We start from the raw sequence: 16,929 nt of genomic DNA, 5'->3' as shown, positions 1-16,929 counted from the left end.
TTTGCTGACAGGAATGTAAAAGGGTACAGCCACTTTGAAAATGTTTGTCAGTTCCTCAAGATATTAGACAGATTTACCATATGACTCAGCAATTCTATTGCTAAGCATATACATACTCAAGAAAATTGAAAATCTATGTCCACCCAAAAACTGGTACACAAATGTTCTTAACAGCATTTTTCAAATAGACGAAAGCTGGAAAAAACACAAATGCCCATCAACTGATGAATGGATAAAACAAGATGTTGAATCTGTACAATTGTGTAGTCTATAGCCATAAAAAGGAATGAAATACTGATACATGCTACAACATGAAGGAATCCCTTGAAAACACAATGCTAAGTGAAAGAAGCCAGACACAAAAGGACAAATATTGCATGACTGCATTTGTATGTGAAAGCTGCTACAGTCATCCTGCAATCATGTGCCGGCTTGATAACTGGCTTGATTTGCTGAGGTTATCAGAAAAAAAGAAAATAATCAACCTGTTGATATTTTTTTTTTTCCTGTTGATATTCTTGAATTGCTATATTAACAAATCCAGGAGCTGCACTTGATTTCCTGTTTTATAAGATAATAAAATGTGTTGCTTAAGCCAACAGGTATAACTTGCAAGACAGAGTCTTAACTTACTATAAATCTATTCTTTCTAGTCCACCCTGGCAGAGATTAAGAATGGAAAACAGGACAGAAGTGAGTCTCCGTTGATGTTCTGTGAACTGGCACAGTTATATCAGTCACTTTATTCTCTTACCCACCCCCAAACCATCAGGCAACTCCACAGACAACTATATTTGCCACTAGCACCCTTAAGCCAGCTAAAACAGAAGCATTTGCTAAAGAAATTGAATCCTTCTGGGAGGAGGATAGGGTGGGTAATGGAGCTCCAGAGTAAATGCATCTTCACTCAGCAGACGGAGGTAGAGAGGTACCAGCTAGCATCCTGCTCTTGAGGGAAGCCAGTGGGTATAGACAGTCATTCAGGACTCAGAGCTCACAGACAGTCCTCCCAGCAAGAAGAGGCCACCTGGAGAAGCAGATCTAGATGTTGCCAGGAAACCTACTCCAGCCACACCTTCATTGACTTCAGTTCAGTTCAGTCGCTCAGTCGTGTCCGACTCTTTGCGACCCCTTGAATCGCAGCACGCCAGGCCTCCCTGTCCATCACCAACTCTCGGAGTTTACTCAAACTCATGTACATCGAGTCGGTGATGCCATCCAGCCACCTCATCCTCTGTCGTCCCCTTCTCCTCCTGCCCCCAATCCCTCCCAGCATCAGGGTCTTTTCCAATGAGGTGGCTCTTAGCATGAGGTGGCCAAAGTACTGGAGTTTAAGCTTCAGCATCAGTCCTTCCAATGAACACCCAGGACTGATCTCCTTCAGGATGGACTGGTTGGATCTCCTTGCAGTCCAAGGGACTCTCAAGAGTCTTCTCCAACACCACAGTTCAAAAGCATCAATTTTTCAGCGCTCAGCTTTCTTCACACTCCAACTCTCACATCTATACATGACCACTGGAAAAACCATAGCCTTGACTAGAGAGACCTTTGTTGGCAAAGTAATGTCACTGCTTTTAAATATGCTATCTATGTTGGTCATAACTTTCCTTCCAAGGAGGAAGCACCTTTTAATTTCATGGCTGCAATCACCATCTGTAGTGATTTTGGAGCCCCCCAAAATAAAGTCTGACACGGTTTCCACTGTCTCCCCATCTATTTGCCATGAAGTGATGGGGCCAGATGCTGTGATCTTAGTTTTCTGAATGTTGAGCTTTAAGCCAACTTTTTCACTCTCCTCTTTCACTTTCATCAAGAGACGTTTTAGTTCCTCTTCACTTTCTGCCATAAGGGTGGTGTCATATGCATATCTGAGGTTATTGATATTTCTCCCAGCAATCTTGATTCCAGCTTGTGCTTCTTCCAGCCCAGTGTTTCTCATGATGTACTCTGCATGTAAGTTAAATAAGCAGGGGACAATATACAGCCTTGACGTACTCCTTTTCCTACTTGGAACCAGTCTGTTGTTCCATGTCCAGTTCTAACTGTTGCTTCCTGACCTGCATACAGGTTTCTCAAGAGGCAGGTCAGGTGGTCTGGTATTCCCATCTCTTGAAGAATTTTCCACAGTTTATAATTGTGATCCAGATAGTCGAAGGCTTTGACATAGTCAATAAAGCAGAAATACATGGTTTTCTGGAACTCTCTTGCTTTTCCCATGATCCAGCGGATGTTGGCAATTTGATCTCTGGTTCCTCTGCCTTTTCTAAAACCAGCTTGAACATCTGGAAGTTCATGGTTCATGTATTGCTGAAGCCTGGCTTGGAGAATTTTGAGCATTACTTTACTAACGTGTGATATGTGCGGTAGTTTGAGCATTCTTTGGGATTGCCTTTCTTAGGGACTGGAATGAAAACTGACCTTTTCCAGTCCTGTGGCCACTGCTGAGTTTTCCAAATTTGCTGGCATATTGAGTGCAGCACTTTCATAGCATCATCTTTCAGGATTTGCAATAACTCAACTGGAATTCCATCACCTCCACTAGCTTTGTTCGTAGTGATGCTTTCTAAGGCCCACTTGACTTCACATTCCAAGATCTGGCTCTAGGTGAGTGATCATTGACTTAGTCCCCTATTTATAAATGCAAACAGAACACTAATAACCACCAAAAGTTGAGAAAAATCAATACTAGTGAAGAAGATAGCCAAGATAATGAAACAGAACAACTGATTCTGAGATGGAACAAACAGAAATTAAGTGAAGAGAATTTTAAATTATTTTAAAATTAATGTCCTGTAAGAGACTTGAGAAGATGTTGCATCCATTAATATGTTGCTGTCAGAAAAAGGTATATTCAGGGGACTTCCCCGGTGGTCCAGTGATTAGGACTCTGTGCTTCCACTGCAGGGAGCACAGGTTCAATCCCTACTCAAGGAGCTAACAACTCACAGGCCACCCTGCTTGGCCAATTTTTTTTTTTTTCTTGTTCAGGAATTAAGAATTTGATTCTTAGGAATCAAACCCATTATTGCTAAAATAAAGGCCCTTTAGGATGATTAAAAGAAAAAAATAGGAAAATCTCTCAGAACACAGGGAAAAAGAGAAATTCTGAAAAGAAGTTGAGGACTTCCCTGGTGGTCCAGCGGTTGGGAGTCTGCCTGCGAATGCAAGGGACATGGGTTCGATCCCTGGTCTGGAAGACTCCACATACAATGGGACTATTAAGCCCATGCACTGCAACTACTGAAGCCCAGACATCCTAGAGCCTGTGCTCTGCAACAAGAGAAGCCACAGCAGTGAGAAGCCCAACACTGCAACTAGAGAATAGCCCCCTCCTTACTGCAACCAGAGAAAGCCCATGAACAGCAACAAAAACCTAGAGCAGCCAAAAATAAGAATTTTTTAAAGTATCTTTAAAAAAAATTTGAGGAGGATCAATTCAGAGTCCAATGTCTAAAAGAAGGTCTAGAGAGATGAAATTTTAAAATTAGAGGGAAAAAATGAAAAGATTAGTAAATAAAAATTTTCCAGAGATGATAAAGACATGAGTCTTTAGATTAACAGTGTAGAATCCATTGAATGAAAAAAGACCCATGTAAACATGCTCATGAAATTTCAGGACATCAAGAATAAAGAGGATAAAAGTTTCTAGAGAGGATAACAAGGAATGAGAAGAATTCTAACTTGGTAGCACAAGATTTGGGGAATAACACAGCAACATCTTTAGAGTTGAAAAAAATGTTTGAACCTAGCATTCCATATGCAGATCAACATTTTTAGAAAGCAGGGACCCAAAGGCTTTATTTACTATTCTTTTTTTTTCTGAAAGTTTTATATGAGGCTGTTCTCCAAGAAATTTGGAGGCACTAATTTTCTTATCTTACGCAAAAGTGTTCAAGCGGAGAATACAATGTACAGCATGGTGACTACAGGTAAACAATACTGTACTGCATATTTGAAGTTGCTAAGAAAGTAGATTCTGAAAGTTCTCATTACAAGAAAAAAGTTTTTGCAACTATGTATGGTGAGGGACTTACTGCGGTGATCATTTCAAACTTATGCTGTACACCTAAAACTAATAATGTTATATGTCAATTGTGCCTCAGTTTTTAAAAAGACTATAAACTGAAAAAAATCTCATTTGATCTCCAGAACTTATCTTCTAACCACAAGTTTGTCATACACAGCACTGCAATTATGGTCAAAACATTGTATTACATACTTGAAAGTTGCTAAGAGACTAGATGTTGAATGTTCTCTGTCTCTCACACATACACACGAAAGATAATTTTGTGACATGATAGAAGTGTTAGTTAGCCAATGATATGATGGTAATCATATTGCAATATATAAATGTATCAAATCAACCCATTGTGCACCTTCAACTTATACAATGTTATACCTCAATTAAGAAAGAAGAAAGGAAGAACTAGAGTTTAAAATTGTTGGGGAAAAAATGGCAAAAAAGTGAAAGAGGAGAGTGGAAAAGTTGGCTTAAAGCTCAACATTCAGAAAACTAAGATCACGGCATCTGGTCCCATCACTTCATGGCAAATAAATGGGGAAACAGTGGAAGCAGTGTCAGACTTTATTTTTTTGGGCTCCAAAATCACTACAGATGGTGATTGCAGCCATGAAATTAAAAGGTGCTTCCTCCTTGGAAGGAAAGTTATGACCAACCTAGATAGCATATTTAAAAGCAGAGACATTACTTTGCCAACAAAGGTCTGTCTAGTCAAGGCTATGGTTTTTCCAGTGGTCATGTATAGATGTGAGAGTTGGAGTGTGAAGAAAGCTGAGCACCGAAAAACTGATGCTTTTGAACTGTGGTGTTGGAGAAGACTCTTGAGAGTCCCTTGGACTGCAAGGAGATCCAACCAGTCCATCCTGAAGGAGATCAGTCCTGGGTGTTCATTGAAAGGACTGATGCTGAGGCTGAAACTCCAATACTTTGGCCACCTGATGTGAAGAGCTGACTCATTGGAAAAGACCCTGATGCTGGGAGGGATTGGGGGCAGGAGAAGGGGACGACAGAGGATGAGGTGGCTGGATGGCATCACCGACTCGATGTACATGAGTTTGAGTAAACTCCGAGAGTTGGTGATGGACAGGGAGGCCTGGCGTGCTGCGATTCAAGGGGTCGCAAAGAGTCGGACATGACTGAGCGACTGAACTGAACTGAAACGAGGGGAGTTCCTTGGCAGTCCAGTGGTTAGGATTCTGGGCTTTCCTGCCATGGCCCCTAATTCAATCCCTGGTTGGGAAACTAAGATCCTGCAGGCCCTGCATGGCATGACAAATTAAATTAAATTGATGGCAGATTTTTAGGTATAACCTACAGAAGAACAGAAACTAATTAAAGGACTGAATTAATAGAGAATATAGGATTCAAGGACTGAGAGAAAGAGGAAAAGAGGCAAAGGAAGCTAGGGAGTTGGGTCAATGAATAAATTCCTTGTCTTTTATAGAGTACATAAATAGATCTTTATTGAAGTCGATGGATCAAGAAACACAGAATGAAAACATTATTTGCAGATACAGAGGTAGCCATTAAAATAATTTAAAATGGCAGCCTCTGGAGAATAAAACTAGAAGGTAGAGGGTTGAGGGAAGTGTCTTTTTCATTTGTCTTTTTTTATTTAGTTTTTTAAAGAGAGTAAAAGGAAACATCCCAAAATGTTAAAAACAGAAGTCAGAGTGATAACAATTATCAATGATTTCATCCTCTATTTCCCTAGAGTCAACAAAATTTCTACAATAATCACATAATCAAGCTTTCTATAGCAATGCATTTTTTATAATCAGAAACAATTTTTTAATCCCATTCAAGGGAACATTATGGTTGTTTAATTATTGCTGCGGTTGTTCAGTCATTGAACTGTATCTGACTCTGTGACCCCATGGACTGTAGCCCACCAGACTCCTGTGTCCATGGGATTTCTGAGGCAAGAACACTGGAGTGAGTTGCCATTTCCTTCTCCAGGGGATCTTCCCAACCCAGGGATCAAACCTGCATCTTTTGCATTGCAGGCAGATTTTTTACCGCTGAGCCACCAGAGAAGCCCTGTTTAATGATTACCAAGTCCTTAAATAGGCTATGCACTCGATCTCTGAATCACTGGAGGAGCTTCAAGTGCACATGGAGTTTACTGAACTCAACTTCCTAAGGAGACACAACCTCATTGGTACTATAAAAAAAAAAAAGTGGTTTGGCCATATTTAGTATCTTTCCACCTCTGCACAGTCTTCCTTTCCCCGGGGCTTTATGAAAGCACTCTGATTGAACCTCTGACCCATTACATAGGGTGTCTGTTTTCATCACTTCTCTGGCAGACAAATGTATAACTTCAGTTTCAACAATTTCAGGAACTATATCTCCCCCAGGAGACCATTCTACTATCAGATAGTTATTACTATTAAAAAGTTCTTCCACCTTTGTAATGGTCTTTACAACTGAACTTATTTAAAACCCTCTCAAAGAAAAGTCAACTGATAAAGCTGTCTCAAATTTAGGTTCTTAAATTTTGATACAGCTGAATGGAAAATAATTTCTGTATCTTTGATTTTCTGTCTTTACACTTATACAAGAGTAAAGGATAAAAAAGCTAAATCATCCACACACAAGAAAAAGTTCTGTATGTTTAGCTAAAGTTAGCTCCCTTGGAACAACCCACACCAACTTAACTTGATCTTGCTGACTGACACTTTCAGAATGAGCCAGACAATCTCCTATGTTAAGCTTCTACAAATACTTGAAGATGATTTCCATATCTCACTGGCTCAACAATAAGCCCATTTTTGCTGCATATCTGACCTCAGCCCATTTCATAACCTCTAGAACAAAACTCCTTTTTTGTTCCCCTGAGACTTAATATGAGCTCATTCACTCACTCATTTTTAATTCAATTCATGAAATCACCTACTGGGCACAGGGTCCCTTTAGCAAAGGGTGCACCTTTGAACAAACTGGTAGTCTCTCATCAGGTTAGTCAAACAAATTGACTTAGTCCAGATAAGATAAACACTGCACTAATGACCAAACAATGATAACAATTTAAAAGAGTCAGAGGGGACTTCCCTGGCAGTCTAGTGGTTAAGATTCCATGTTTCCCATGGAAGAGATGTGGGTTCAATTCCTGGTGGGGGAACTAACATCCCTCAATCCCTGGTTAGGGAACAGGATCCCACATGCCAAGCAATGCAGTGAAATACTTTTTTTGAAAAAGAGAGTCAGAGAGGAACAGCCCAAAGGCAAGTAGAATAGGAAGTGAAGAAATGAAATCAAGTTGAGGATTGAGCCAAGAAGAAGGTGAATTTCATAGAAGGAGTGAATTTTTATTTTCTGAGGAGTTATACTTTGGACTGTTTCAGAGGATAAACCAGTTATCTTGAAATTTTTAACAGGAAACTAATCTGTACTTTTCACTCGCAGGGTGGAGGACAAAAAAAAAGTATAAATTATAAGCTATGAGCAAGGGTAAGTGGATCATTAGTTATAGAAATTTTTTAAAAAACCAAATACACTGCTTTTATTTTTATCTATTGAGTTTTATCTAGAGGTTTGTGTTATGAAAGTTAAACAAAACGTGATATAGCCATATAATGGAATATCATGGTTGAGCCTTGAACAACATGTATGAACCTTGAAAACCTTATGCCAAGTAAAAGAATCCAATCAATCATATATTATAGGATTTCATTCATATAAAATGTTTAGAATACGGAAACTGCAGAGACAAAGAATAGATTATTGGTTGCTTAGGGCTAGGGGAGGTGGGGAGATATGGGTTAATGAATAAAGGATTTGTTTTTGAGGGGGGAAATGTTCTAAAATTGACTGTGGTGATGGCTTACACAGATCATGAAAATACTAAAAAAACTGTATTTAAATGGGTAAGATTGTATTAATAAGATATGTGAGTTATTTCTCAATAAAGTTTTTTAAAGTTAATAGCTATGATACTGATTTACTGATTATCCAACCTTTGCTTAGAAGCTCCAGAAAATGATAGAAGCTCTCTAACTTGACTGACTAGCCAGAAGCTCTGTCTCATCTCCAAGGTATTGAAGCATGATGTTCGATGTTCAGAGTGACCCACTCTTGATCCCATTCCTGTTCCTGGAATGGATTTATACCAGCGTTCAGCAAATGCCATGCCAAGTGCTCGGCCCTGTGCCAGGCACTCGGCTCTACGAGGGAGACAGTGGCCCAGGTCCAAGCCCTCACAGACTGTTATTCTACCCAGAGGAGACAAGGCCCAACACTACCGCAGAGTGTCAGTGCGAATTCAACTTCCTCTGGACAAATTTCTTCCTGCATTTTTTTAGACTGCAACAAGCTGGGTTCATTGATCTGTATGCTTATAGAACACCAAATCTGTCTGTCTAAAATCCTATTTAATAATCAGGATAAGATAGGAAAAAACCCCAGTGAAAAGCAGCAGGTAATAGTTACTAAGAGGTCGCTTTACAAGCTCAAATGAAGATCTCTCAGTTCCCACAAGATCGTTTCTGCATTAATCAGTGCAGCCAGCTAAGAGGCACCTACCCTCATTCCTCCTGGGCTTTCTCCTGCAGCCCCTTTAGATTATTTCCCTACTCAGGCAGGTCACAGTGAGCACACATCCGTCCTCCCTCTAGGGTGAGCGACCATCCAGACCCAGGGTTGACTTTGGGGGGAACAGGAGCCCTATTTCAGATCCAAGTCTGGGGAGAAGAATGATGTTCAGATTGCCTGAGTGGTGCGGAGACACTTTTGGTAGTTCATTTTTACCTCATGGTATATGCCAACTGAATTATACTCTCCTGATTAATTAGAACAGCTTGAAGATACATATATGCACTTCCCAGGTGGCGCTAGTGGTAAAGAATCTGCCTGCCAATGCAGGAGACACTAGAGATGTGGGTTTGATCCTTGGGTTGGGAAAATCACCTGGAGGAGAAAATGGCAACCCACTACAGTGATCTTGCCTGGAAAATTCTATGGACAGAGGAGCCTGGTGGGCTACAGTCCATGGGGAAACAAAGAATTGGATACAACTGAGCACACACACATGCAGCAAAGATAGATAATCCAGTGTTTGCTTCTCAAATGCTGAAGAGACAGCTATTTGACTGACTGATTACTCATCATTGGTGTGTCTGGAGTCCAATATCCATAAGACTTCAGAATCATTCTTATGCAATAATCAAAGTAATCTTAACTAGGGAATATGGCAGGGGGTCAGTGAGGCACAGGGCAGATGGAAGCAGGGGTCTCCAGAGCATGGCTCTACCTGAGGCAGCAGAACCTGGGAAAACTGGCACAGACAGGGAAGAAGACACTTGAACCACCAAGAAATGTTCTCTATTGCATACTACAAAATTCACTTGAAAATAGTGGAGTTCCCTTACCTGCTTGGCAAGGTAGAGTTTGGTTATAGAAGATTTCTTGGTCCTGGATCTATATACATGGAGAAGCTGCCAGGGGGCCAGGAGCCAAAGGAAGCCCAAGGGAATCCACACCAGAACAGTCTGCTCAAAACAAAGTGGCAGGTCCACCTCCGGGCTATCCAACAATGAGGAATTCTGGGGGATCAGAATGGAATGACTGTTGGATATATGCATTTTTGAAGAGAGAATACCAACCCCAGTCCACTACCACCCCTACCCTCACTTCCAAACAGTTCTAACTCAGTTCTATATCCCTATTTAGCCTGACCCTTCAACTAGCTGTATTTTCCTATCCAACTCCACTGATATAAACATCACTACTTAATGCTGTTTGGTGACTTTTCTGACCAAATGATGCAAACCTCTAAAAACCTTTCTTTCTGTGATTCTAAGTGAATTTCTCCACCATCTATACAAATTTAATTTCACTACATCTGCCAAGTTGTGGGAAGAAGAGGGACCATGCCACAATCCAAAGAGGAGAATAATCCTAGGATGTAAAAACTTATTCTAGTTTTTAGTACTGACCGAACTCACAGGCAAACACCAAACCTGCAGGCAGCAGAGCGCTTAGCTACACTAGGGCAATTAATCTCCTACGGCCCCAAGTGCTTAAATTGGAACCTGAAGGGGCCTTAGGCTAAGGAGCAGCAGAGGCGTATTGGAGGGAAGGCTTATTCCCAGCAAGTTTCCTACTAGACTTTACATCCTGCAATAAACAGAAGTATCTTGTGAGGTGAGGGTGGGGGCACCAGTGCTTATATCTGAGTCATGTGAGGGTCGATCTTTCTCTTCCTGCAGACGTTTTTTGCTTTGTACAGCTCTTTGCACACTCTTTAAAGATTGAGGTTCCCTGACCAAGATGATCTGTCAAATGATTCTAAGAATTCTCTTGAGATGACTTCATGTCATCCTGGGGCATGGTAAGCCCCCTTTCCTGTGGTGTACATGATACTGGGCAGGACCCAGTGGGGTTCCTGGGCACAAAGCCTTATAGGAAACAGCCTCCATTCAACCCTCCAGAAACTTCCTTGAGTTCTGATGGGCAGATTCAAGCAGTTTTTAATTAGGGAAGGGAGGGGATGCGAGATGAGGGAAAACAAACTGGTCAAGAGAAGCCTTGGGGCAAGGTCCTTGCTTCCCCATCAACAGATACACACAATATCTTTGAGCTATTTTGCAGATACCGAAACCCCCTCCAGGTGGGAGAAGTTAATGATTAAAGATAGCATGCTGCCCACAAGCACTCAGACCCCAGGCCAGCTGGAGACAATGATGTTTTCTACTTTTCTCACCACCAACCCATCAGGAGAATGTCCAGGAGCTGGTCACATTCTCTTTGAACAATTACTATAAAACTTCATTATCTTCTGCAAGGTGGGACACATGGTTTTGAGAGCAAGAGCCCACTGTGGCCCCCTTTGCCTGTCAAAGAAATAAAGCTCTTCTTTTCTACTTCACCCAGAACTCTGTCTCTGAGATTCAATTTGGCACTGGTGGACAGGGAAGCTGAGCTTTCAACATCATGCACGTCTGGGCCTCGAGCACCTTGGGGCTCAGTTTCTTTCTAGGATGGGAAGTGTCCATGTGCTCTGCTATCTCATTCCTACTCTCCTTGTAAAATTATCTAACTTTAGAATGTGAAAGAATTGCTAAGATGGTTAAGCTAATTTAACAAGCACTCCAGTTGATTCTGATGCTAGGAGTCTGCCAATCAGACTTTCTCAAAATCCCTAAATTTCTATTTCACTAAACCATGTGGTACTGTTACGCACCCTGTCTTGAATTCTCTGCTCTAACGGTTCAAAAATTGTCTCAGTGCTCTTCATGCCCAAATTTGCATCCCTAGCCTCAACTTCTAGTCCATCTCACTAACTGCCAGTTCCTTTAGAACATATCAGTATCATTTCAACAACAACATTTCTCAGCAAAGCTCAAACATAGATCATCTCTTCTTCCTCCTACTCCACAAACAATTCCTCCTAAGATGAATGAAATTGGAAGCTTTTTCCATATTTTTCTTTAGAGAAGGCAATTTTGCAGCTACCTATTCTGAGAAAAGAGACTGGGATGTGATAAACGTATCTTAGAAAAATAAATATATTATCTCTCCCACATAGAATATCCTCTGGAGATATTATGACTTATCTTTAAACAAACAAAAAACCCCTGAACTTTAGACAAACTGCATATCTAACTTTTCTAGTTCTTATTAGTGGTTACTCTAGGCTACTCTACTTATTCTGAGCTGAGAAGAGTCAGTGAGAATAAGTGTGATTTCTTACCCAAAAAGTAGAGTTGCAGAAAGTATCCAGCATGATTCCTGGATCACTTCTGGGATGAAGACTCTCGTATGACTGTGCTGTTTCTTATTCTTTTCCTCAGAGAAGGTAGAAGGCCAGTTTCAAGAGGTTCTTTATCTCCTATTCTGATGTTCCAACAACAGGTCTTCTGACCTTTCAACTCAACAATTTAATCGTTAACCTTGCTCAGATGTGTATTTACATTACCCAAGTAGATAGACATGTGACTGAAAAGCCCCAGAGACAGGTAGACACACCTGTCCTCAAAGTACCAGAAGCCTCTAAAGATGGGTTTATATGTAAAAGGAACCACTGAAAGATGTCAGTAAAGCTGGCTGACAAATCAGCAGTGGAGGAGACTTGCCTTCTCCCGAGGACACATGACCTAAAAAGAGAAGCATCAACAGAAAGGCGTGTACCCCTAAATGTGCCATTGCACTTCTGCCTTGAGGTCTTAGAGTTTGCAGAAGTGTGAAATATCCTACTCCTCTGCATTTTCAATTAAGAACATAGAATTTAAAACATGGTTAAAAATAGTGTAAGGGCTTCCCTGGTGGTCCGTGTTTAACAGTCACCTTGCAATGTAGGGGATGCCAGTTCGATCCCTGGTCCGGGAAGATCCCACATGCTGCAGAACAGCTGAGCCCATGAGCCACAGCTACTGAGCCCAAGTTCCAGAGCCTGGGAGCTGCAGCTACTGAAGCCCACGTGCCTAGAGTCCATGCTGCACAACAGAAGCCACCGCGGTGAGGAGCCCACCACAAGGAAGAACAGCCCCTGCTCACGGCAACCATGGATAGCCCATGCGCAGCTACTAAGACCCAGCATAGCCAGGGAAAAAAAAAAAAACTAAACATAGTGTAAACTTTGCTTGCAAAGTCAGGTTATAAAATAGCAAGTCCAAATGTGAATCTACATATGATTTAATGCATCCATGCAATAAAACGTAGTGGGTGATTTTATTTTCCTTTTTGCTTGTATTTTCTGATGTTTACATAATTATCATTATAATTATTTATGTAATAATATCTTTAAATTTTTTTGTGTTGTGGTAAAAAATGTGTAATGTAAAATTTACCATCTTAACCATTTCTATGTTGAAGCTGAAATTCCAATACTTTGGCCACCTGATGTGAAGAGCTGACTCATTTGAAAAGACTCTGATGAAAAAAAAAAAAAAAAAAAGAAAAGACTCTGATGATGGGAAAGATTGAAGGCAGGAGGAGAAGGGGACGACAGAGGATGAGATGGTTGGATGGCATCACTGACTCAATGGACATGAGTTTGAATAAACTCTGGGAGTTGGTGATGGACAGGGAAGCCTGGTGTGCTGCAGTCCATGAGGTCGCAAAGAGTCGGATATGACTGAGCGACTGAACTGAACTGAACCATTTCTAAGTGTTCCTAGACTGAAACTCCTTGGACATTCCCCATCACCTGCTTCCCCTAGTAAGGCAAATGTTCTTTCAAAAATTAGGACATTCTACAATAATGGCAGCCAGACATGCTTACCAACATATTAAAGTGCAAACACCATCATTGGGAGGATTCAGTGGAACCATTTTGGTGGTCAACACAAGAAAGCCCTTTGTTCTGTGGTTATATACAGACTATCAACAGAGACTAACAAAAGAATAATGTCTACTTTAACGTACACATACATATGTGTATAATTTATACTATATTTTAATGATTGGTCTAAGGTTAAATATAATTTGGTCATTCAAATTCACAAAAATATTTACCACTAGTACCAGTGGATATGTTCTGGATTATTAACACCTGAACAATGTATATATTTTATTCAAAGTCATTTAGTTATCTTTTGAGAAGATAGCTGTGAGATGAACTTCCACACTTTTCTATGTGTCTGTAACAGCAGAAAATGATTTAGGTCTTGGAATGAGATCAGATCCAGGATCAGATAAAGGCATGATATTAGCATAGTGGTTTTTGGCACAGTCCTCTGACTATACTAACAGAAACAAGCTGGAAAGATGACATTACTATATAGGTTTTTTAAAAAACTCACCAGTGAGGACACAAAGAAATCTACATGAACTAGACAAAAATTTGCTTTCACCCATGGGACAAATCAATCTGACCCCTATATTTTTGTCTGGCCCTGGAGCTGAGACTGATTTTTACATTTTTAATTGTAAAATGTGAACAAACAAGACTCTTCAATATGAGCAGCCTTTCAATAAGAACTACTTAATTTGGGGATTTCCTTGGTGGTCCAGTGATTAAGACTCTGCTCCCAGTGCAGGGGACCTGGGTTTTCCCCGGTCAGGGAACTAGATCGATCCTACATGCCACAACTGAGATTTCTCATGCCAAAGCTAAAAGATTCCCTCATGCAGCAACAAAGATCCTGTGTGCTGCAACTAAGACCCAGCACAGCCTAATTAAAGAGAAAAAAAGAGAGACTGCTCAATTTTGCCTCTTGGGTAACAAAGCTCCAAATATTTACTATTTGACCCTTTAATGAAAAGCTTGCCAACAAAACCTTGGAAACAAGACCTTTATAAGACAGAAAAGAGCCACAGCAGCTTTCATCTCTGCTGAAATGCAGCAGGGAGGCGTAGTCTACCATAAAGGGGGTTGAGGAGAAATCAGTCTATTTTTTAATAGACTTTTCTAGGTCTTTTGTGGGGCTGACAGAATATAATCTAGAGGAGCCCAAGAAAGAGTGAAACAGGAGAGAAGGGGGCAGGGCACAACCCTTCAAGAATGACACAGTCGAACACAAACTGGTTAGAACTGATCAGGTCCAAGATGGCAGAAGATTCAACTTCCATTAGACCTTAAGCCTCATTATACCCTCACTGTAATATATCAGCATGCTAAATAACATGCCCACAGGTGCCATGACAGTATGAAGGCCAACCATAAAAGGCCGAAAGTGTTTTCCCAGTCCCTGGAAATCCCTGTCCCTTTCCCAAAATAGTTGGAAAAGTCTTCCCACTCATCAACCTATGAAATTACCCAGTCTGTAAAAACTAACCACCCCATTATTTCAGAGTCTCTCACCTTTTGAGATGAATAGCATTCTGTCTGTGGAGTGTGTATCTCTAAATAAACCCACTTCTTACCTATCGCTTTGCCTCTCCCTGAATTCCTCTGTGCTGAAACATAGAGAACCTGAGTTTCATTAAGTCCTGAGACCAGGTGTGCGATATCAATTAAAAGACAGTGGATTCGAGTCCTAGCCCATGGGCTCAAGTCCCAACCTCAGTTTTGGCTGGGTTTGATTCCCATCTAAGTTGTGGGGTTTCAAGACTGCACAATCCCCAACTCTTTGCCACACCAGTCTTACCAAGTGCTGAGAACAGTACAACAAAATGGAAGGAGGCAGTTAGGAGAGCTGAGAGTTAACACTGAGGTTTTCTAAGCTTTCACCTACAGAAAGTTAGGGCAGATGCAGAAGAGCTAACAGAACCCCTTTAATGCAATTCCACCTTCATGGGATGTAAGATCACCCCACCCAACCATCCTTGGAAAGGGCAAGTGGGGGGTGGAGGGGTCGGAGCAGGCAGCAGGGCAGAATATGTCCTAAGAAAACAGAAAGTAGGAAGCAGCGATGAGAGGAAACCACCCAGAAAGCTTTACCGACTTTCCCACCTGAGTCCTATTATCAGAGCCCAAGAGAAGCACATGCCTGAAAATGAACCTCATTCCAACGGAGTGACGTCCACAGCTTACCTTTCCTGGCTCTTCTGGTGAGTGGCATAAACAGTATTGAGCTTTTTGGCTCTCACTAGCCAAGTGGCTTTTCAGATTTTTGTTGATCAAATTAGTCTTCTCTGGTACCAGTGATGTGGGATTTTGGATGTCTGACCATTCATCAGTGGCAATTTCTGCCAAGTGGCATTCGACAGGAATCCATTTTGTGGCCGGTGGCAGACAACAGGAAATCTGTGTCTGTTAGCCTTGTGTATTTGCTTTTGTCATAATTCTGGCATTTCTGCTACCGAACCAAACTTGGGCCCGCTCGCCCGTGCACAGTAAAGCCAGTCTACTGAGTGCTGAAGAAAGGTGCAAGCGCTTACTACAGGCCGTCAAGCAAGGAGTCCAGGGGAGGTACCGCTCAAAACACCAGAACCCATCCCTAGGCGCCAGCAAAGCATTTTAAAAAGTGACCTGAGGGAGGGGCATCCCAGGGTAGGCAATCAGCTCGTGCACAACTCTCTGATTGGTTGATGGTGAGGTAACAGGGCGGTGTCAGAGGGGTTAAGACTCCAGGAGGTCTGGGGGCTATGTGCTCCTGATCATCAAGTAGTTAATCTTTTCCATGTTGCGGTGATTTTCAGTTCAGTCGCTCAGTAGTGTCCTACTCTGACCCCACGGGCTGCAGCACGCCAGGCTTCCCTGTCCATCACCAACTCCCGAAGCTTGCTCAGACTCATGTCCATCGAGTCAGTGATGCCATCCAGCCATCTCACCCTCTGTCATCTGCCGGGAGCCGGCACACGAGATCCCACCCATGACAAGGTCATGAGGGAGAAAACCTGACAGGCAAGGCGGATCAGGTTTTCAGGGGTTTCAAAAAGGCCAGCTCACGAGATCCCACCCATGACAAGGTCACGAGGAGAAAGCCTGACAGGCAAGGCAGATCAGGTTTTCAGGGATTTCGAAAAGCTGCCCCCGGCACTCACCTTAAAGATGACATCTGTCTTTCTGATGCCTGCCTCAATAGACTACTGCCTAATTTCTGTGACACAGGCAGAAGGACTTCCCCGATCTCTTCCCAAATAAGAATCAATTTAGAACTTTAATCAATAAGTTTCCCAGGTGGTGGTATTTTATGAGATTATCCAGGGTGAAAGGAGTGTTTTAATTTAAACTCCTTTGCTGGTAGTTTGTTAGCCGAATGCATTTATGCCCTTGGTGGTACTAATATGCATGATTGCTTATAATATCTTAATCATAAAATAGCATAAAGAACCTGATTATATAAAAGCCCTAATAGACATAGAGCATTTTTGAGGGGTGAAGGAGTCCTATTAGAAAACATAAGGAAAATTATTCTAAAGGTGGTTATTGGGTTGACGTTTGCTTGCTGTGTTTTGCTTTTAATGTGCTAAGGTTGTGTTATAGAAACCATTGTTAATATAGTTAAAGATCTAGAGAAATAAGAACTTAGCCCTAGTGTGGTAACAATGAGATGGTTGCTAATTGTCAGCCAGGAGTGCTA

The 16,929-nt window shown here is 41.5% G+C and overlaps 1 protein-coding gene across 4 annotated transcripts in view; it reads right to left on the bottom strand.

The window, feature by feature from the left end:
* ABCC2 (ATP binding cassette subfamily C member 2) overlaps positions 1-15,823 on the bottom strand; it is a 75,933-nt gene extending 60,110 nt beyond the window's left edge. The window contains exons 1-3 of one of the 4 annotated variants that reach the window (XM_043926611.1): positions 15,438-15,823; positions 11,715-12,117; positions 9,391-9,564 (exon numbers count right to left, since the gene is read on the bottom strand). In XM_043926611.1, coding sequence (XP_043782546.1) covers positions 9,391-9,564; positions 11,715-11,747 — 207 coding nt within the window. In that variant the 5' untranslated portion in view covers positions 11,748-12,117; positions 15,438-15,823. The remainder of the gene's footprint in view (positions 1-9,390; positions 9,565-11,714; positions 12,118-15,437) is intronic. The other 3 variants (XM_043926614.1, XM_043926615.1, XM_043926616.1) reach the window with 3 other exon arrangements.
* Between the last annotated feature and the right edge of the window lie 1,106 nt (positions 15,824-16,929).

The sequence above is a fragment of the Cervus elaphus genome, chromosome 15, assembly GCF_910594005.1.
Source record: "Cervus elaphus chromosome 15, mCerEla1.1, whole genome shotgun sequence".
Taxonomy (NCBI): Eukaryota; Metazoa; Chordata; class Mammalia; order Artiodactyla; family Cervidae; genus Cervus; species Cervus elaphus.
Note: the sequence above shows the minus strand (reverse complement) of the source record. Positions and strands in the feature narration are given on the sequence as shown.